At 42.1% G+C, this 21,079-nt stretch overlaps 2 protein-coding genes across 6 annotated transcripts in view; one reads left to right on the forward strand and one right to left on the reverse strand.

Moving 5' to 3' along the window:
* The window catches only part of LOC111673321 (cyclic AMP-responsive element-binding protein 5-like), a 17,879-nt gene extending 1,433 nt beyond the window's left edge, over positions 1–16,446 (forward strand). For 3 of the 5 annotated variants that reach the window (XM_023431063.2, XM_023431065.2, XM_023431064.2), the window contains exons 2-11: positions 1,121–1,187; positions 1,769–1,862; positions 3,832–3,941; positions 4,366–4,622; positions 7,659–7,785; positions 9,242–9,313; positions 12,827–13,183; positions 14,107–14,379; positions 14,469–14,577; positions 15,437–16,445. In XM_023431063.2, the coding sequence (XP_023286831.1) occupies positions 1,134–1,187; positions 1,769–1,862; positions 3,832–3,941; positions 4,366–4,622; positions 7,659–7,785; positions 9,242–9,313; positions 12,827–13,183; positions 14,107–14,379; positions 14,469–14,577; positions 15,437–15,573 (1,590 nt within the window). In that variant the 5' untranslated portion in view covers positions 1,121–1,133 and the 3' untranslated portion in view covers positions 15,574–16,445. Of the gene's footprint in view, positions 1–1,120; positions 1,188–1,721; positions 1,863–3,831; positions 3,942–4,365; positions 4,623–7,658; positions 7,786–9,241; positions 9,314–12,826; positions 13,184–14,106; positions 14,380–14,468; positions 14,578–15,436 lie in introns of all 5 variants that reach the window. The other 2 variants (XM_023431068.2, XM_023431067.2) reach the window with 2 other exon arrangements.
* Positions 16,447–17,866: 1,420 nt separating this feature from the next.
* Positions 17,867–20,849, reverse strand: tril (TLR4 interactor with leucine-rich repeats). Its single transcript, XM_023431062.2, has one exon. It carries the CDS (start codon positions 20,469–20,471, stop codon positions 17,994–17,996), a length of 2,478 nt encoding a protein of 825 aa, XP_023286830.1. The 5' UTR covers positions 20,472–20,849; the 3' UTR covers positions 17,867–17,993.
* Between the last annotated feature and the right edge of the window lie 230 nt (positions 20,850–21,079).

Genomic DNA, 21,079 nt, shown 5'->3' on the forward strand with positions numbered 1-21,079 from the left:
CCCCACACACACACACTTTCCATTTCTTATGGAAGCATGTACTCTTGCCCCCTCTCTCCTCTCTTTAGCTCTCACTCTTTCCCATAACATCAGGACCCACTTTGCTGTCTTCTCAGGTCTCTCTTTGCTCACGCAAACTCAAAGTTTCAGCGCGCATGTGTACCTGTGAATATGTATCCAATACATTTCTCCAAACCAGTATCTCCACCCAAAAAGACACTTCTTCTTGTTCTTCCTCCTTGCTGGAGCGAAGAGGATGAAAGGTTGTGGATGACCCAATGACCTCTCCGTCTTACTACAAGTGTGTGAATCTTAGTTGATGACATGCAGCTCAGAGGAATGCCTGAGGTCAGGGAGTTGGAGGCTTCTTCCTTTGCACTCAGTGGAAAATGAAGGGCCAGCAGCAGTAGCACTTCAAATAAGTCATAATTACCCCCCATCACTGGCTTAATATCCTCACTGAATAGCTGGCTGGGTCAAGCCTGGGTTAGTGCGCTGCAAACGGGTTCATTTATGTGCTGTATTCTGCGTTTGTGCTGATATTTTTATCCTATGGTGACTTGATTTATATGTATGCGAGTATGCAGCCTTTCATCACACTCGTATTATTAACTGATGTCCCCCGATGAAAGCCTAATTGTAGGCTGAAACAATTGCACTACACTTAGCACTTTAAATGCTGTGATGCTGTAAGACTTTGATGCCCTTTGGTGCTTACATGTTATTAGTAATGAGTAATGAATAGTTAGCAAAACACAAACAAATTGTATGTATTATAGTGCTTGTCCTAATAAAAATGACTACCTTCAGTATACAGCTGGCACCAAAGGGATCATTTTCCCTGAGATAATTTTGTGTCTCAGGGTGAAACATCCATCATCTGTGGCATTTACCTCATTACACATTGCTTCCACTGCAAGATGTGATAATAGGAGGATAACTGTATTGTACAAGCTTGTTGTGTGATTTATCTGAGGAAAGTGTCTCTGTGTAAACAGAAATATAAAATGGAGAACTGCAGGCCACCTGCTAAATGAAGTCATCATACAGTTACTGTACCCTGAGACAGTATGATGATGCTGCAGGTTAATATGTTGTTCTTTCTTCTCCTGTTTTCTAGGCTTGTGGATGACATGAATGACAAACAGGACAGGCCTTATGTGTGTGGCGCCCCAGGCTGCTCTCAGGTCAGTTGGATACAGTAGACCTATTAAAGGCTACAAATCCTAAAGAAAAATAATGTATATTATTATATTGATCTTGACAGAATAAAAAAAAGTAAATGTAAGTTAAATAAAATGCTTTAATGTTGTAGATATTATATTATCACATGGTTATTAATTATGGAAACTATAAGTGAACAGTATGTAATTATGTGAGTTCAATTGGTCTTGTTCTCTGTATGCTGGGAAAAAAGAGTGGGCAAATACTCCCAGGCTGATAATTATAGGATTTTTTATGATCTAAGAATAAATCTTTTATTTGTCACATGATCATTAAATATGTGCATTAAAATGTACGCTGGCATACCATTGAGGCTTTGCCAAAAAGTCTACTGAAGGATAAAGAATTAAATTATTATAATAATAGTAAAAATAAGAATTAGAAAAAAATACAAGGGATAAAAAAATCATATTTATATATGATCATGACTGATGAGTTAGCCAAGAGGCATCAGCTGATTTAACTGAGCATCCCCTCCCATGTGTCATGTCGTACAGCTGCACGCATCTCTTCATATCTTTCTCACTCTGTCGGTGTGCTGCAGCGCTTCCAGTTAGAGGAGCACCTGATCATCCACAGACACAAGCATGAGATGACCCTCAAGTTCCCCGCCATCAAAACGGACACAGCTTTTACAGGTGAGACTAGCACAGAACCATTCCTCCCACATCCACCGGTGTTCAACATCACACTGGCTTTCACTTCATGGGTTTTGTGTGTGTGTGGTTTCTCCGATCCTCTGGGGGTATTTTGCTTTTAATTAGCAGCTTTCCCCCTGATCTTCCCGTAACAACAAATAAGCTTTGCCCTTTTTTTTTTTCACCAGACATGCTATATGTTACTCTGTTCAGCTGTTGTCTGGCTGCATGTGTGTGTTGTGACCTCTGTTCAGGATCAGTGCTTGATGAAAAAATTATGATGCCACGTTATACAGTATGAAATCAGATAAGCTTGATACACGCTTACTTCCCTCACATAGTCTGTGCTGTGAAACAGAGCTGCTCGTGTTGCAACATGTATAGAATACGCCGCCATCAGATTAGACCGAACATACTGATAATGGCATCATTGAAGACCCACCTTGATTTAAAAAAAAATGGGGAGGGGGTCTTCTTAAATATTTTACAGGCAAAAATAAGGGAAGCAGGAGACAATCTACTGGGAGGATAGCACGGATGTAACCATGTATTTCTGAGCAGGGAGACTTTACCAACTAGCACCAAATCCTAATTTGTTGTTGTGTGCAACAGCGTTTGAATGAATGAATTAGATTATTCAAGGAAAGATAAGGTAAAAAAAAATGTCTGAAAAATGTCAGAAAATAGAAAAAAAGGGGATTAAAGTTTCCACTCAGATACCCTTTTTTTGTCCAAACAATAGTCCAAAATCCAAATATGTTCAATTTACTATCATATCATAGTACAACAAGGAAAAGCAGCAAATACTCACATTTAGGAGACAGGACCCAGAAAATGTTTTGCATTTTTGCTTGAAAAATTACTGAAAAAATGTACCTTTGTTGATCAACTAACTGATTAATCCACTAATGATTTAATCTCTATATTACAGTTGCACAGAAACTTTAAAATTATATCTATACTGTATATATATATATATATAACCTCTCTTCTTCTTTAAGAGATTTACAAGTTTTTCATCTCCTCCCTTTTCTTTCAAGGCTTATTTTTTTCCAACAAGTGAACAGAGAGGTGTCATCTTGTTTTAAAGGGCTGCTAACCCAATGAGAATTTAATTATCATGGGATTTAGGGGAGTGATTTTGTGTCTTGAATCGAAATGCTTTTTGTGATTGAAAAAATACAAATTTGGGAAAAAATTGCTTTCAAAAACTCAAAAACCATAGTCAGTACTGAATGTAACAATGCATTATTGATAATGCTGTGGTTGTTTCTCCACTGAGAGATTAAATAAAACAAATTTGGAGTTATTTAAAGGCAAAATGAATAATCTTGTAGCCAGTGATTTGAGACATGTTTTTGCTTCAATATACTAATGTAGAGGTATGTCACAGCATTAAGGTTGTAAATATAAAAGCATCTACAAGCTAATGAAGGATGCACAATAGATGCATGACAAGTAGCTTTACTATCCAAGTATTTCTGTATTGTACCACCATGATCCTTTCACTAGTCTCATGGTCGGAACACTGTCTGTAACCATAGAAACAGCTGTCTGTCGGGACATAAACATCAGCATGACATCTTACCTCTGCAGACTCTCTCTGCGTCTTTTCTCTCTGTGTTTCTGTCCTGCAGCCTGTCACACCTCCTGCAGGAAATCTTATGTCAAAACAAAGAACCCAGCTGACCTTTGACCCCTGCATGTTTAGACGGCGCAGAGAGACAGACTGATGTTATCACAGACAGAGACAGCAAGTGAGCGAGAGAGAGAGAGTGCGGCTGAGAGCTGATTTGTTTCTCCACTTGGCATCGCAAATCTCAGCGATAGTTGATTTAGGAAGCAAATAAGCTAAAATAAGAGAGGCTATTGTGGCAATAGGGCAGCGATAAATTAATGTCTGCTCATTTTTTGTAACCTGTCTCTTTAAACCTTTTTGTGTGTGTGCATTTGTATCTAATGCTTCCAGACCAGACACCGACGCCAACCCGATTTTTACAGAACTGTGAAGAGGTTGGTCTGTTCAAGGAGATAGAGGAAGAGTTTCTTCAAGCACAAGAAGAGGAAAAGAGCAAACAGGTAAATTTACAAGAAAATATGAAGCAAAATTAAGCAGAATTTCTCACCTCTGGCTGTGGTTAGACATACACAGACTTGTCCCTTATTACTGCTAGGTGTTTGTCAAGACTGTAAGGTTTGTGTTTTGAGTGACACTTGAGCATGAGGGAGATAAAAGCAGTCAGACCCAATTAGGTGACTGCAGATATCTGACCTGCTGCAAGGAAAGACACACCGCGCGATCACATTCTCCTCTGCAAATGAAACAGCTAGACATCAAACACACAAGCACATGCAGACACACACACCTTAAAAAAATTTATGCATGCATGCACAATTCAAAATCACCTCAGATCACAAAAACGCACACAGATTGAAAATGGAGACTTCCCTCAGCGTTCAAAAAATGGTCCCAGCTGTTTGTCGCTCCCGCTTCTCCCCACAGACGCTTACCCATAATGGGCCGCCCTGTATGAACCAGCACCAGCTCAAACCCCAGCTTCAGCTCCAGCACCCACCCCAGCCTCAGCACCCACATCCCCAGCCACCGCTGCACCATCCCCAGACCCATCCCCTGCAGCATCCCCAGTCCCATGGCCCGATGGTGGGCCCAAGCTGCAGCCTGGCTGCCCAGCAAACTTTGCCCTCCTCCCAGTCTGGATCAGTCATCAACCAGGCTCCTTCCACGCTCACACACTCAGGGTGAGTATGAGTAAGGGTGCATACATACATACCTTCATGCATGCAATCACCCAAACACACAGACACACACACACACACACAGACACACACACACACACACACACACACACACACACACACACACACACACACACACACACACACACATAGATCTTACTTCATCTATCCATACATGCAGCATCGCATCCCATATACACATATTTCCTTTTAATGTTGCCTTTTCTCACTCTTTCTTCCCTCCCTTCACCCTGTCTCGCCCATCCTGTTTTGGACGTATTATAACTCATTCTGTCTGGCACAGACTGGCATTTCCCCCCTGCATAATTTATCACTGCACTAATGAACTGAGAGAAAAAGGGGGGAAAAAAATCAAACATCAATTTACTGAGAGAACAAAGTAATAGCAAAAGAGATGGAGAGCCACTGCGTAACACCCACTCAAACCCACTGACACTACCCACCCTACCACCCGACTGCTGCCTCTGTTATGTCTTTTAAGACTCAAAGTCTCTCTCTCTCAGTGTCTGGGCAGCTTCCAGGCTCCTTGGTTATCACCCAGTTCAAGAGACAGATTAGAGGAGTTCCTGTCTTTCATCTGACCAGCTCCCAGCAGCTGCTTCCACTCTTCCTGACAGTTCAATTTTGTGGATTTGTGAACTGCAGTAGACACTCAGTCATCTGAATATTAGATTATACAGACATATACTGTGGGTTTAGTGTAAATTTTCACAGCAAATTTAATCATGGCCTACTCTTTAATCAGAAAAAGTGTTTTGTTAGACACTGCCCATGTCAAATTTAAATTTATTCAATTAATAGAATGTAATAAAATTCCATATACCTTCAGGCAATGAAAATAGGCTGGAAAATTGTAATTGATAATACAAGCTGCTCTTTAATCATGCAGTGTAAAAATGAACACCATTGCTTTAATATAGATCACATTTGGAACATTAACACATTTCAAAATTTTGAATCTGACAAATTTGCAAATTCCATAATTCATAGATATCTGAAATTCTGTGTAAGACTGCAATGACAACATGTTTTCCAATTATAATCATATATAAATGAATGAAAACCCCAGAATGAACTGTTTTTCCCTCATTATATTTTCTCAAAATGTGGTGTTCCCTTAAATCAAAACATCAAAGTCAGTGCTTACACTTAGACTGAAGCATCTTGCAGCATGTCTATAATCACTGCCATTTCAAATTCTTTTGCTAATTGTAATTTTAAATATGTCAAATGCACTTTTTCTTGCAGAAACATTTAAATGTAAATTTTGTTCAGTTAAGGTTTTGTAGTTTTTGTAGTGCTGAGTCAAATGCCTAGTCATCGATGAATAAATTAAATTACACTTTTTCACATTTTCTTTTTTGACAGCGTTTATGTTTTTTTTTTCAAATGCTTTTTGGGGCATTTTATTTCTTCATTGGAAAATATAAAGTGGTGACTGACAGGAAATGATGGGAGGAGGAGATGGGCAATCATGCAACAAAGGTCTCCAGTCGGATTCAAACTGGGTGACTGCGGTTACATGGTCAGCACTTTAAATCCCACCAGGATGCCTAACATTTATGAGACTGTTCTTAATGCCTTAAAGGCTAAGAAGGAATTTTGAACTTTTCCCAAATCTCAGTGTTACAAAAATAAAAGACTTTGTATCTCCCTCCAACAAACCTATTACTGATTTCTGCTTTAAACACATACTGCAGATAAACCCAGCCTCTGTCACATCTCTGCAGTTGATTAGATGAGTCAAGGTACCATAAGTAAGTCAGTGACATAATAAGGCCCAAACATCTGTCCAGGACCAGCCAGGACGTGACAGGACAGTGAGAGATCTGACAGTCGATCATGCTACAGTAAATCAGTGCCAGCTGTATCCAGACAGACATGTTAGTCAGTGAAACCAGCTAAGTGTTACTAAATGAACCATGGATCGGCTGTCTGACTGTTTCCCCTTGTGTTTACCACCGGTTTCCATAGCAACCTGGTCTCTGAGTGTCTGGCTGTAGGCCCGGTGAAACTGTTGTGGTTACGTTAGGAAATGTTGTTTTGGTTTGTCTGTACTGTGTTGTATGTTAAACGGGCCGCATAGCCCAGATTCAGTGATGACATCATTACCGATGACCTCAGCGCGGCCACGGAGGCCCACGCTGTCCGATTGGCTGCGAGCCAGAGCAGTTAGGTCAGCACATGGCACCCTGGGTCTCTGCATCCCCCGCTGTGATCCCTTAGCTTCTCTCCTCCCTCTCAAGCTGTCACTCTTTTTTTCCTTCTCTCTGTTTTCTTTCACTATTTTCACCTCATCATAGTTTCCCTTGTCATTGCTTCACTTCAAACTTCTGTTTACACCTTTTTACTCACATACAATAACATTTACATTTTGTTCTCATGTTTTCACCAGACTGCCTAGAAGTATTGGTTCACCAGATAACAAAACCGCATATTTTCTCACTCTCTTATGGAGGTTTGCAGCCCGGTAGTTTCAATTTTGTGCCCACATTTTTGAGATATTTACACTTACTTCTTCCACCCAGTATTTTTAGATTTGACTGACATTAAACAGCCCATTCAGTACCTCAAATACGTCCAATCGTTATAAAAGTAGCCCAATAATTGACCTCCAATTAGAAGATAATTCACAGAACAATAGAATTCTTGGGAACAATTTTTGTGCTAAAAAGTAGTTCCTTTGAAAACTGTTCACAGTAAAAAAAAACAAAAAAAAACTAGATTGGTAAGGTAAAGGTAAGTTTGAGGTTACATTTTTTTAAATAATGTCGGTAAACCAACCTTTTAATTTAAGCCAGTTTGTTCTAGTGGATATTAAACAAAACCCACACCGACTTTTTTTTTTTCATATCCATTTATCTCAGTCTCATCTGTCATTAAAACCCAGCTATAAATGTTTCAATTTGCACCTCTCTCTGAACCTGGATTAGTGAAACTTTAGCTGTGGATAGCTCCCTGGCATGACCTGTCCCTCTCTCTTTCTCTCTCTCTCTCTCTCTCTCTGGCTGACCACAGCCCAGTTCCCGGGCCACTGTCCTCCCTCCTCCACATGCGGAACAGACACAGACAACCGCTGCCAGCCTCTTTACCTGGCACCCTGCCAGACCCCGCCATGCAAGGGGCATCTGCTCAGCACATGACTGTAAGTATGAGAGGCCGGTTACTCACATGCAGTCGCATTTAGACACGTATGCATAATGATTTTTTTCTTCATTTTCTTCTCAAAACAAAGGATTTAACAAAACAAAAATACAAGCACACAGACATTAGAACATTAATAACAATAAATAAAAGAAAGAAAGAAAAAAAGAGCCAGAATATTGTGGGTTATTTTGGTATTTTGAGTTGTCATATGAGGGTTGAAGAGATCTGAGTGAGGGTAGGAAGTAGACCAGGTGTTAAGGATGGAGTCAGATTGTTCTGACCAAAGACCAAAACTGTCCAATGCAGAGCCATAACGAATGGAAGTGGTTGTCTATTACAGTGGGAGAGTGTGTGCAGGTGTTGCTGTCTGTGAGGCCCGTATGGGACATTTTGTGAGTAATGGTGTGTACTCTGTGTAGGACGTTGAGTTAGTTGGATTTTTGGTGCGAAATGAGTCTCTGAGTTTATGAGTTATGGACATCAATTTTTCTTTTTTATGGTTTATTTCAACTGTATGTACTGGTAGTGACAGAGTTAGGGTAAGTTGTATGTTTGTTTGAGAAGATCAAAGGTCACAAAATAATTGCCACTGGAAAGGTGCTCCAGGCTGGTTATTCCTCTCCGTTGTTGACAGGTTCCTTATTGATTTTAAACTTCAGGTTATGCCAGATAGGAGTGAGAGTAGAGGGAGATAGTTTGAGGTATATGTCATTCGCTTTTCACCAGGCAGTGAGAGTGGTATTTATAGTGTTAACTTTGAAGCAGCTGCGGGTTTTAACTGATTTATCTATGAATGCAATATGCTGAATGGGGAGATCTTTACAGATGGTCTGGTCAGTATCAAGTCATGCAGAATTGGAGTTGTTTGTCCAGTGTCGGATATACTGAAGCTGGTGGGAGAGGAAGTAGTGGTAAAAAATTTGGAGCATCAAGCCCTCCTTTTGCCTTTCCAGTAAAGTGTATTGACTGCTGAATTTAGAGAGGAGAACCAGCCCAGGGGAGGATGAACAGCGGTCATGGCAAACAGATAATTTATTTTTGGGACAATCTTCATTTTAACAGTGGATATATAGCCAATTAGAGAGAGTATGAGTTTGTTCCAACTATGCAGTTCTTCTTTGATTCTATGTAGTAATGTGGTAAAAGTTTAAATATATCATTGGGGTTTGTTGAGGTATTTAATGGGTTGAGTTGTGTTGTTATAGGGTAGATATGCATAATGATTTATAGATGCAGGTATAGTGGCCAAAGTGGTCAAGATCCCCCGAGTTAGAAATATTCATGGCTGACAGAAAAATGAACTTCACTCTACTGGATAAATTAATCAAAAGTGTCAAACTCCAGATGGATGTGACCTTGTGGGGAGCTCTTTTTACTTGAGGTTATGTAGGTGCTGATGCTTTTTCTTGTCACGGTTGAAAGGTTATTTTTATGACAATTTTTTTCCTCTTCAGCTAGAGAAGCAGATGTCTTGTCTAATGGGTATACCAGGTCCTGTACACAACCCCTCCTGTTCCTCGCCTCAGGTACTGACCAGCTCAGATATTTTCTTCCTGTCTCTGTGGATTATTCCTTTCCCCTCTGGTAATAACACATTATAGAGTCTGTATGAGCATACCATAAATTACTACTGGCTTTTTGTAAAGTGATACTAACGCCTTTGTTTTTGTCATAAAGATGATTTTGTAGCTTTGCATTATTAAACGAACAGTTCAATATTTTGGGAAATGCACGTTTGCTTTGCAGCAAGTTGATGACAAAAGGGAAACAGCTAGTTTAGCTCTGCCCAGTGCTAACAATACCAGCCTACATGCATCTCTAAAGCACACAAACTTTATTAGTTAGTACAGTTATATTTTATTGGTTTAATCCATACAAAAGTAAAAATGTGTAGAAAATGAAATTTAAAAATGTAAAAATTACAATTTGCCATTTTAGAGGAGGCCCTGACATAGTCCGACACATAACCCTTCATAAAATGGTGAACTGTTGTTTATACATTTTGGTTTTTGTACAGATTAAACCAATAAAAGATAAGATATTAATAGGCTAGCTGTTCATATCTGTCTAACTGTCTAACTATCTCACTGTTCCCCTGTTTCGAGTCTTTATGTTAAGCTAAGCTAACTGGCTGCTGGCTGTATCTTAATATTTGAAAGTAGTATTGACCTTCTCATCTAACTCTCTGCCAGCAAGTGAATAAATGTTTTCACTGAAATGTCAAACTTTTCCTGTAACTTTTTATGATTTCACCTCCTTTCACTGGATGGCTCATAATTTAATATGATTTTTCAATAAAGGTCCTATAAGTGGCAAAACCAATTTAGTACTTGTATAAAATTAAACACACGCACATTCTGTCTTTGGCTTATTCTTTTCTAATTAGGATAGGCAGGAAACAAAGGGTAATTCTACACTTTTAACACACACACACACACACACACACACACACATACAGAGCACAGGAAGTCACAATCTACATGCTCTCCCTGACTTTCTTGGTTGTTTTATTTACCTTGTGTCAACATGCCCTCAATCTCTTCCCGTGTAAATTTTACATTTCCTCTTTCTAGGTGCATGTACTATGAATTGTTAAATATATATGTGCTATCAAAAGCAACTTCAAAGGGAAAACTGTGAAATCACCCTGTGTCCACACAAGCACTCTCTCTCTCACACACACACACACACACAGACACACACACACACACACACATATATACATAAACACACTCTCACAGGTTATGACTCCATGTGAAGAGCTTGTATATAGAGTGGCAGATGAAAAGTGGTTTCAGGTTTCAGAGCCACTCAGGTCACGGGTTCAAATCTGAACCTCTCTTCATCTCTTGTTCTCTCTCAATCACACGCACGCACGCACGCACGCAGGCACGCCCGCACGCACGCACACACACTCACACACTCTCTCACACACACACACACACACACACACACACACACACACACGCACACACACACACACACACACACTTCTCCAGACTAACTTTATTCTATTTTATAGTAATTTAGTCTCATCGGGTGTTGTGTTTTGCATTTCAAGGTGTGAAACAAGACTCTGCTTCTGTAAAACCACAGGAGATATATTAACCTCTGCTGTATAGTAACTCCACACTCAGCTCAAGTCGAAAAGTAAACATTTGACAAGTGGATCAGTGTATCACGTACAGTTTCATGTCTTCATTCACTGATCCCTCCTGACAGAAATATCAGTGTGGTGTGTCATCCAGGCCAAGGCGATCCATGATGTAATCACCAGCCCCAGTGTCAGGGTGTTTCTATGTAGTAAACAGAGAAGAAATACTTGTGTCCCGTCCTGTTCAGTGTGTGTGGCTGAGCGTGTGTGTGTGTGTGTGTGTGTTTGAATGGCTTCCTGGCTGGCTGGCTGGCTGGCTGGTAAAGCTGGCATAGACAGCTCAGTGACCTCATCCTTGGCAGCCGCTAAATGTGCTCCCTTTTTTCGTCGCTGAATGGTTGCGCGAGAGAGGAAAAAAAAACTCAGCAGCTTCTTCTCTTAAAGAAATATTGTGTAACTGGGAGCAGATAGCAATATTGCCAGAGAGGGGGGGTGATGTCATGCTCCAAACATGACCTCTCCCTCTCTCCCTCTCCTCTGCTGAGTGTAGGAGAAAGGTGAGATGAGGTTTAATTTAGCTCTTACAGTGTGTTTAGTCAGATGATACATGGGAATGATAAAGTGTGAAGGTATCAAGCTGCAGACGGCTGCATTTACAAGAACAAATTATCCATCTCATCCACAGTTGTCTTCACGGTTGTGTTGTGGGCGATTAGGAGAAATGGCGGAGATTTTGACTGAGAGCAATTAGTTAGTGTCCAGTTTATTCATTTCTAGACATTTTGCGAGGATGCTGTGGGGATCTACATTTAAGGTTTGGCTACTTGGGCTTGTTTGACCTGAAGTGACTCAAGTTGGGAGATTATCTGCTGTTACGAATTTAGCTGGTTCCTGGGGGTCAAAGACACTCTACCCACAATGACATGGAGATGTAAAATGTTTCCGTGGAATCACAAGCTCCTCATATACAGTGCTTTGTTTAAAACATATCATCATATCACATATGATAATGCTTTGTGGAACATAATGAGAGTACTAAGGCAGTTTTTTAATATGTGTTTTGTGTTGCTATTTTTTAATTTGCTGAACTGGGGTTAAAGAAATATAAAATTGAGTTCACACCAATACACTTCTGGAAACTGTTTCATTTTCTCAATTTCCATAATTTTCTAGAGCAAGTTATACGTATTAAGATGCTTGATTATACAAACAATACTTTTATAAAATACCAAAGTCGTCTTAAATTCATTAAGACAAAAAATCCTTAAAGTTATGTTTACCATACAAATTTTTCTTGCCATAAATAATACTCTAGGAATCATTTGCAACAGCCAGCTTCTATTCAGTATTACCGGAGGCTAGGCTCTAATTATCCCAGCATGCACTGGGAAATTTGGGAAAGGCATGTTATATATAAACAGAAATATAGTAGATTTACACTGAAGAGAAACAACTAACAATATTAAGTAAGTTAAGTGCAAGCATATGTAAAGAATGTGGATTAGAGAAGACTTCAAGCAACTTAAAGTGCTGGAGGGACCTGGAGTGCAAAACCTTCTCAAAGCTGCAAAATCAGATGCAATCACTTGTCTTTCTATATTCTTTCTACCCATTTCCAAGGGTGGGCTCCTCCTACCCGAGTTTCTCATATATATCAGAGTGGAGAACTGAATGTTTGCATGTTGTACCTTGGTTTTAGTGATTGTCCAGATGGCTGCACGTGTTGAAATTCAAAGCTCATTTAAGGTGCTCAGCGTTATAATATGCACTACATCAGCTGGACACTCTACATAACTGCTGTCGCTATTTGATGTTTTCTTTAACTTCAAAAGCTTTGCACAGTGCATCAAATATATACTTTCTCTATATAATGTATAGATATGGAAGAAAAGTGAGCACAAATTAAGTCCCTTTCATTTTTTTTTATCTTACTATCTCCACTCAGAGATCCAAACAGACACTGGGCCATCATTTCCAACAGCATCACCCAGGAATGGTCGCCATTAACAACCCTGTTTCATCCATGGGTCATATGATGGAGATGATGTCACAGCGCCACCAGGCACCTCCACTACAACACCACCATCATCCTCATCACCATCCTCATCATCCACAGCTTCCGGCTCCACCCCTCCCCTTCCAACAGCGATGTCATGCCCCTCCTCCACAGCACCTGGGAAGCTCGCACAGCCACCAGCTTCACCAGTCAGGGAATGTACCGCACACTCAGGCTCACCAATCACCACCTTCACACCTGCACCAGGCCTCACCTCCTGCACCTCCACTGCCTGTTCCAGCACAGGTACGGTGCTTCACATTTACTGATTATTTTAATGATGGTCATAGACTGCACGTAAAGATGGACGTAGCCTCCGTGACGTCACCCATAGGTCTCTGACAAGTGGTTTTCAAGCTCAAAATGGGCTGCTCCGCCATGGCCATCTTGGCAGTGACAGATACTGCCTAACGTTCAGCTTATCCAAAGATGGGCAAAGAGGTGGGGCATATGTAGAGCCAAGACTTCAATGCATGCCGATTTAACAACTGTGGCATAGTTAGCACAGCTGGGTGTCTTGGCTGAAGGCTAACTCAAGGCCAATTCATTTGCTTGCTAATTAGCTAGTTAACAAGCTAAGCTAACAAGCTAGGCATAGCGAGTGCAGACACGGATACCTGCTACTTAATGCTAACATATGAATAAAATAATACTAGAATTTCACTCACCTTAAAGAACAGGAACAGAGACTTCTCCACATCCTGTTAATCAATTAACTGCACAACAAGCCATATTATTTGTCTGATATTTGCATGAAAAATCTAGCAGCTAGACACCGAACGGCTTGCCAACAGTTGCGTCACCCACTCAAAGCAGCCACGGCCACATAACTATGCTTTCATAACTTTTCAACTTTAAACTTTTTATAAGAATTCACCACCCGTACAGTTGTCATAAGGGGGGAAATTCACTATAGAGACCAAAACCATTTTTTGCTCTAGGGTGTATACATGTTTTTTGCTGTATAGTTGGGCATTTTAAAATGGGAGTTTATGGGTCTCAAGTGGCCATTCAAGTTACTGCAGTTTTTCATACTTCTGTGTTGGCTTCATTTGTAAGGCCTGGAGGTTGCTGCTTGGTAATGGTACAAGTAACACCTGACCTCATATTTCTGCATTCAGGCACAATGGTTAATTTGAAAATGTTTTTTTTGTTGTTGTTATTTGCAGTTATCACCAGTTGCACAACAAATGCAGCCCTCGCAACCTTCCCATTCCCAGCATGCCATGCAGGCAGGTGGTAGCTGCAGTGGTGGTGGGACAGGAGGAGGAGGCAGCAACCGCCGCAGGAGGACGGCAGAGCAGGACCCTGACGAACGCAGGCAGAAGTTTCTGGAACGTAATCGGGCTGCAGCCACCCGCTGCCGACAGAAGAGAAAGCTGTGGGTGTCGTCGCTGGAGAAGAAAGCTGAGGAGCTGACGCACACAAACCTGCAGCTGCAGGTGGGACACGCTTTGTACACAGACAAGTACTCACACACAAACACAATCCACACTTCAAGGATACTTAGCATTTCTCTATGTGTTCCCAGAACGAGGTGACGTCATTGAGGTCGGAGGTGGGTCAGCTGAAGCAGATTCTGCTCACCCACAAGGACTGTCCTGTCACCGCCCGGCAGAGAGAGGCACAGGGGTACCCCAGTGAGTAAAACCCCCATACCCTGTACCCCTCGCTAGAAATATCACCAGCTTTTCCAGACGCCTGACACCAATCATCTCCATCCACCACTGAGGGTATAATTCAGATACATTATACCTTATTTGTGCACATAAGGGAATACCCCATGGTTACCTGTTGTCTTGTTATAACAAACCGACCCTCTACACACAGGAACCTTAAACTCTATCTTACCACATGCAACTAAACAGCACTTAAGAGTCAAAACTCTGCTTTTATCCCCACAGTCTATTAGTACATGCACTTTTATTCCTGTGGAGAACCAATCAGGGGGAAGCACTGCACTCACCATTCAAAGGAATATATTTTTCATTTTCATTCTCATTTAATGAACCAGACCTTGATGGTGTTTAAAATACCCTGGAGTGCAGTGCTGTTCTTGCACTGGCTGTTTTGCCTTGCATGAAGCTAGCATGGAACAAAATGCAGACCATGCCCATCTTGCACTCGAGTCAGGCTGAAGTTGATGTTCAACAATAACTGAACCTGTAACTAATCAAAAATAAAAGATACTGAAAAATTACTGCACCTTGTGGCTTAAATGGAAAGCAGCCATTATGTTTTAAGTGTTGAGCTTTGGAGAACAAAAACGGATGCAATATTGGCATGTGTTATATTCATATATTTCTATTGTCGTCTTTTTACCTGTATGTACAGTATTAATTTGTTAAAATAAAAGAGATATTTTCCTTTAATCTCAACTGTAACGGGTTTTCATTCATTTGTTGCTCATATAAAACCACATGCACACAAACCCAAATCACAGTATGGACAATCCACACAGGATCAGTGACTTTGATTGACAGCTGTCTCTGTGTCCAGCTGCAGGGGTGAGCCCAGGAGGAAGTCCCACCCCTGTAGGTCCTGGGTCTCATCTGCAGGCCATCCAACACAACAGCATCTCCACCTCCTCAACAGCTGCAGGCGACACAAGCCACGACCCCCAGCCTGGACGCTAGCTCTCATCATGTAGGGGAGGGGCTGGGACTGAATGGCTGAATCCAACCAGACTGAAATATCTTTCTGTCATAACTACACTAAAGTCTCACCAAACTGTGGATCCATGTCTCTTTACGTTGTAGATGAAATACTAAACTGGATAGACAACTTTATAAATCCATGTGAACACTGAGGTATTCTCATCTTTTCTGGTTGGAGAGGATACGCCTAGTTTCATTTCCATAACAGGTGCAAAAATGTCCTTTTCCAAAAGCCTTGTGAGAAACTGTGACGTTACATGGCTACTCGATTCTGTGTTTGTTCAGAAAATGTCTGTTTCTGTTCACAGCAATCTGAGCGTTGCCTGCTACCCACTGACTATGCACACAGACCATCATAACTCATCGTTTCAGTCTTCTCTTGCTCTTTTATCTTGCACTAATTCAAAACAAACAAAGCCTATATATTAGTTTATATTTTTAACTGAGCAGCTGCAGGGGCACACCTTATCCCTTCTCTTTGAAAACTAGGTGTTTTTCTACACACAATTAAAGACAAAAACGTTTATTTTAAGATTTGAAGTCAAACCCTGTCAAACTCTGTCTCTGAAAAGCCATTTAAAACATGATTGTACAGGTTTTCATTTTATGGCCTCCTTTTTTTTGTTATTACACACAACTGCCCTAAAACACTAAATAACTATAAACTGCACCTCATGTCTAAATCCATGTCAAATTAATTTAATTTACACTTAAATTACACTTTTTGTACTGTAAAGATGTTGACAATCGCTGTAAATCAAATGCTAAAATAAAAACACTTATTCTGGTATTTTCTTGTGAAATCTTTATGATATAGAATCTCTCAGAAATTGTGTGGACACAGTAAACCAGCAGTTGTGAGCCATGAGATTATCAGTGTGATTCTGTACATACAGTATGGTCTAGTCTGCCATCTAGTGACTGGTTTTGTTAGTGGTGGTTGACCACGATAACGTCAGCAAAGCAGATCACACCGTGTTTGATGCTTGGCCAATACTATTATTTCTCAATATAAAACATACAAAGAAGCAGCTGAAATGGGCTTTTCCTTATTCATTTAAAAGTTGAATTTGACTGTATTCATCATGAGGAAAAGAAAGTGTCCCAAACTGCAGAACGTCATTTTCATAAATAACCAGCTGTGGTGCAGAATATTACTTTCGACACCTTGATGTTAAAACTGCTATGATGATTATGAGATCTTGTCTGACGATATGAAAATTTTTTTGCTGCATGTGTGCACGCATGAGTGTGTGCATGCGTGCTTGTGAGAGTGTGTAACGTGATTTGAACTAAGTGTGGGAGGCACTCCACCCTGTCTACCCAAACAAAGAGACTGCTTAACTATTGCCAGATCCCATTCTGACACGCATACGAAAGCATGGATGCACATGCACACACACACTTACTTCTCTAACATACATATGCTATTATCTTCCCCACACTCACAAACTGTTTAGGTCTCCTTCTAAAGCACTAAATATCAGTTGCAGAGGAATAACTAATACTATAGCCAGTATTAATATGCTGAAAATATGAACATCTTGCCTGCTTGGCTGAGGCATATAATGACTGTATTATAACAGCAAAAATAAAGGGGGCAAAAACACAACCTGGGGTTCAATAGGTTAATACAAATAATCCTTGTGTATGTATTTTTATATACAAATATATAGAGTACTCTATATATTCCCCTATTCCTAGAATCATAATCCCCTGGTGCTTTCCGTAATCAGTGGATTGCGTAAAAGATATTTGAGCCACAGATATATATATAGACACTCAAATGACAAATCAATCACATTGTTGGGGATTTTACTTCATGTAATGCAAAATGATACAAAGTTCCATATAAAAGTATAAAACATGATAGATGTGATACAAAACAAGTGATTTTTGTTTTCCTGCCAACCAGCAGCCATCATTACATACTGTACAAATATGAGACAATATGATGTCTGTGAACTCAATATTAGCACCATAGTTGAAATCAGTGGTCCATCATTCATGCGTACACACTTGCGCTCACAACAAATCACACATTTAGAAACACTCACAGGTGCGCGGAAATGAAAGAAGGAAGGACACAAAGCAAGAAGAGGAAGTCAGAGGGATTGGACTTCCTCTGGTTTCCGAAAAGGCCCCGATGAGCTCAGCTGTTCTGTTGTCACTTAAACAGTTTTCTTGTGGTTCAAATGAAAAAACCGAGCTCAAAATTGTGGGGCTGTTGACTTGGTTTGTTCATAGCCACAAACACACCAATGTTTTTAATGCGACACTGCACTGTGTCAACTGAGAGTTCTTTCTGTACTCTAAAGGCATGACTAAAGGTTGCAGCACAAACCAATTCACATACTGTTCTGTTGCACAGTGTCAACATTTTCAGACATTTTATTGTCCTAGTCAGAGAATCTCTGCATGTCACTGTCTCTGCGAGCACTGCTGTCCAGAAAGCGGTCACAAGGGAACTCTATGAGATCCCCCTCCTCGAGCGGTGCAAGTCGTGCTGGACGACTGCTCTGGTAGCTGGTGAAGTCAGTGGACACGGAGGCCGTCGCCACATTGGGACGAAAAGGCCGCCTGGTGGAGTACATGTGGCGCACGTGCACGGCCGACTTCCTCCTCTGCAACCTCCTCTTCAAGCTCCGCCCCAGCCAGACTCCACCAATGACGAGCAGCAGCACAGCGTTCCCGGCCAGTGTCGCCACCGTCACCAGCTGGAGGTCAGAGGTCAGCGTGCCCCCACGACTGAACACCTCGGGGAGCGTGATCAGTCCTGCGCAGTGGTCACGAGGGGCGACTTGGCAGACAGATCCTCCGACTACTCCCTCCACGCAGACGATGTAGGTTAAGTCTGAGCTGAGTTCTCGAAGGGTTACAGAGCGAGCTGTACCGCGGGCATAAACATAACGGGGGAAACGCTCTGGAGCCCCAAACCGGTCAAACAGAATCCGGTAGTGGACTTCATCCAGGCCTGGCCCAGGTCCTGGTGTGTAGCGGTGATGATCCCTTGTAGTCCAGTAGACGGTGACAGTACTAGATGTCACTTGATCCACTGAAACATTGGTGATGAAATGGCGGTTGAATACGCATGGATCTGTGATTACAGGTAAGGCCTCCTCCTGATCTGACGTCAGAAGATCAAACTTTTCTCCTGACTGCGCAGAAGGAGTTGCAGTGAGCTCTGTGTTTGAATCAGTGGAGTTTCTGTGACTTGGTGTGGAAATGGCTGGTGGATCCGTTCTAGAAATTACATTCGACCTCCGTCTGCCTTTGGCACGTTTCCCAGCTGCCTCTACGGCAGGCCGTGACCTTGGACTGAGCGACTCCTTCCTTGGTTTCTTTCTTTCCAGTGAGGAAGAGGGTTCTCCCACCTCTGGACCCCCCTCGTCTCCCTGGATTCCCACCTCTTCCTGTCCCTCTCTTTTCCATTTTTCTGCCTCTTTCCTCACCATGACATCATCCATGTTTCCCTGCCTTAAATATACAGTTTGTGTCTCTTCCACCTGGCCTTCTCCACCGTTTTCCTCCTGCTTTATTGCATCCGTTATCTCTTTCCCCTCCACTTTTACCAGTACACCCCCTCCCCGGCTCTCCTCAGGCCCAGCTTGGCTACTACACAAGTGGGTCCAGTTCCCAAGGGGCTGCAGCTGGGAGCTGTTCACATAGTCCAGATATTTTCCCCTCAGAGTTGCAGGGTAATGACATTGCACAAAAACAGTCAACAATTTGCCCTGAGAATGTGCAGCAGTCATCCATCTCTTCAGCTCCTCCAGGCGACAGTCGCACGTCCAGTTGTTGCCATGGAGATCCAGGTCGTAAAGCACGTTGTTGAGGGCAAAAATGTCGCCAGACAGGCTGGTGAGAAAGTTGTTCTTCAGCCTCAGCACCTTTAAATGTTTAAGTTGCGAAAAAGCCAAAGAGTCCACGTTGGAAATCCGGTTGCGGCTGAAGTCGAGCTCCTCGATGCGCTGCAGAGGGTCGAGGAGACCAGCGGGGATTTCCTCCAGTCCGTTGCCGTCAATCAGGAGCTCTCTGAGGCTCGACAGCCCCTTCAGAACCCCGCTGTCAAGACGAGAGATTCTGTTGTTGCTCAGGGACAGTTTGGACAACTTTTTCAGATTTTGGAAGACATGGTTCCCAATGTATTGAATTTCATTTTCAGACAGCAGCAAAGTTGTCAAAGCTTTGAGTTGGGAAAAAGTGAGGACATTGCGCACGGCTGACTGCTTGTTGTGGGCCAGGTTTAGAAAGCGCAGGTTGGCGAGTTTAGAAAAAGCGTTTCTGTGAATATGCTGCAGTTGGTTGGATTCCAGATGGAGATAATGTAGACTGGTCAAACTTTTAAAAACAGAGTCCTGCAGAACTTCTATTGAGTTGCCATCTAGGCGCAGTTTAACGAGATTATCCAAGTTGGCAAAGAGCTCCGGTGTGATTTTCTTAATGTTATTATTATTGCCATAGAGAATAGTTAATTTCTTCAGGGGTTGTAAAGTCCCAGTAGGTACATTTGATAAAAGATTATGTCCCAAGTAGAGCTCTTCTAGCTTGGAAAGTTTCTCAAATGCCTTGGGGTGAATAGTTTGTATCTGATTGTACTGTAAATTTAACCTGACAAGGCCACTGTACCGTGTGAAGTCGAAGGCAGAGATGTTACTGATGAAGTTACCCCCGAGGCTGAAGATCAGCACCTCCTCGGGCACCCGCATGGCGGGTTTGGGCAAAGTGCGCAACCCGCGGTTGGTGCACATTAGGTGCTGCGGGTGCTGACAGTCGCAGCGGTCGGGACAAAAGCTTGTCGCCGGCGAGGAAGAGATGAACCCATTGAGCGACAGCAGGAAAAAACATAGTCCTGCCAGGAAATTGAAGGTATCCATTCCCACAGCGCGGCTGGCACAGCCAGAGACTGACGCCGCATTCGCTTTGTGTTGTTCAGGTGCAGTCGCCCCTCTCCTCACTCACGCTGGAGACCATAATCCACTTGTTGCTGCGAAAGGTGGAGAGAAAAATGCTGTATTGATCAAGCACGCGGCGACATCATTGAGTAGCATCTTGTATAGAGCAAATTAATTTGTGCAGTGCCGCTCTGATGCTGTCTGAGGAAACGCTCACCTCCCCAGTAAAACCTCCATCCCCCCAAGTGGTCATCTGCTGCGAATTACAGAGTTCTGCAGAAAAAAAAGTAGAGTTCAGGCGCAGAGTGTGCTCACACACACACACACACACACACACACACACACACACACACACACACACACACACACACACACACAGAGTGAAGTAGTCCCTCCTCCGCAACTCTGCGACCCTGCCAAAACCAGATGTGCACAAGTCTTGACGCACGAGATCCAGAGTTTTGCGCGTGCACGCAGGTAATCAAACACACACACACACACACACGAGTCTGCAGTGAGAGAGGGAGGGCGAGAGAGATTGAGAAACCCTTTGACCGAGTTTTCTGCGCGCCCCCGCAGCCACCGGGGGT

This window comes from Seriola lalandi, unplaced genomic scaffold (assembly GCF_002814215.2).
Source record: "Seriola lalandi dorsalis isolate HSWRI2012SDOR001 ecotype SW California unplaced genomic scaffold, Sedor1 jcf7180002054916, whole genome shotgun sequence".
NCBI classification, from domain to species: Eukaryota; Metazoa; Chordata; class Actinopteri; order Carangiformes; family Carangidae; genus Seriola; species Seriola lalandi.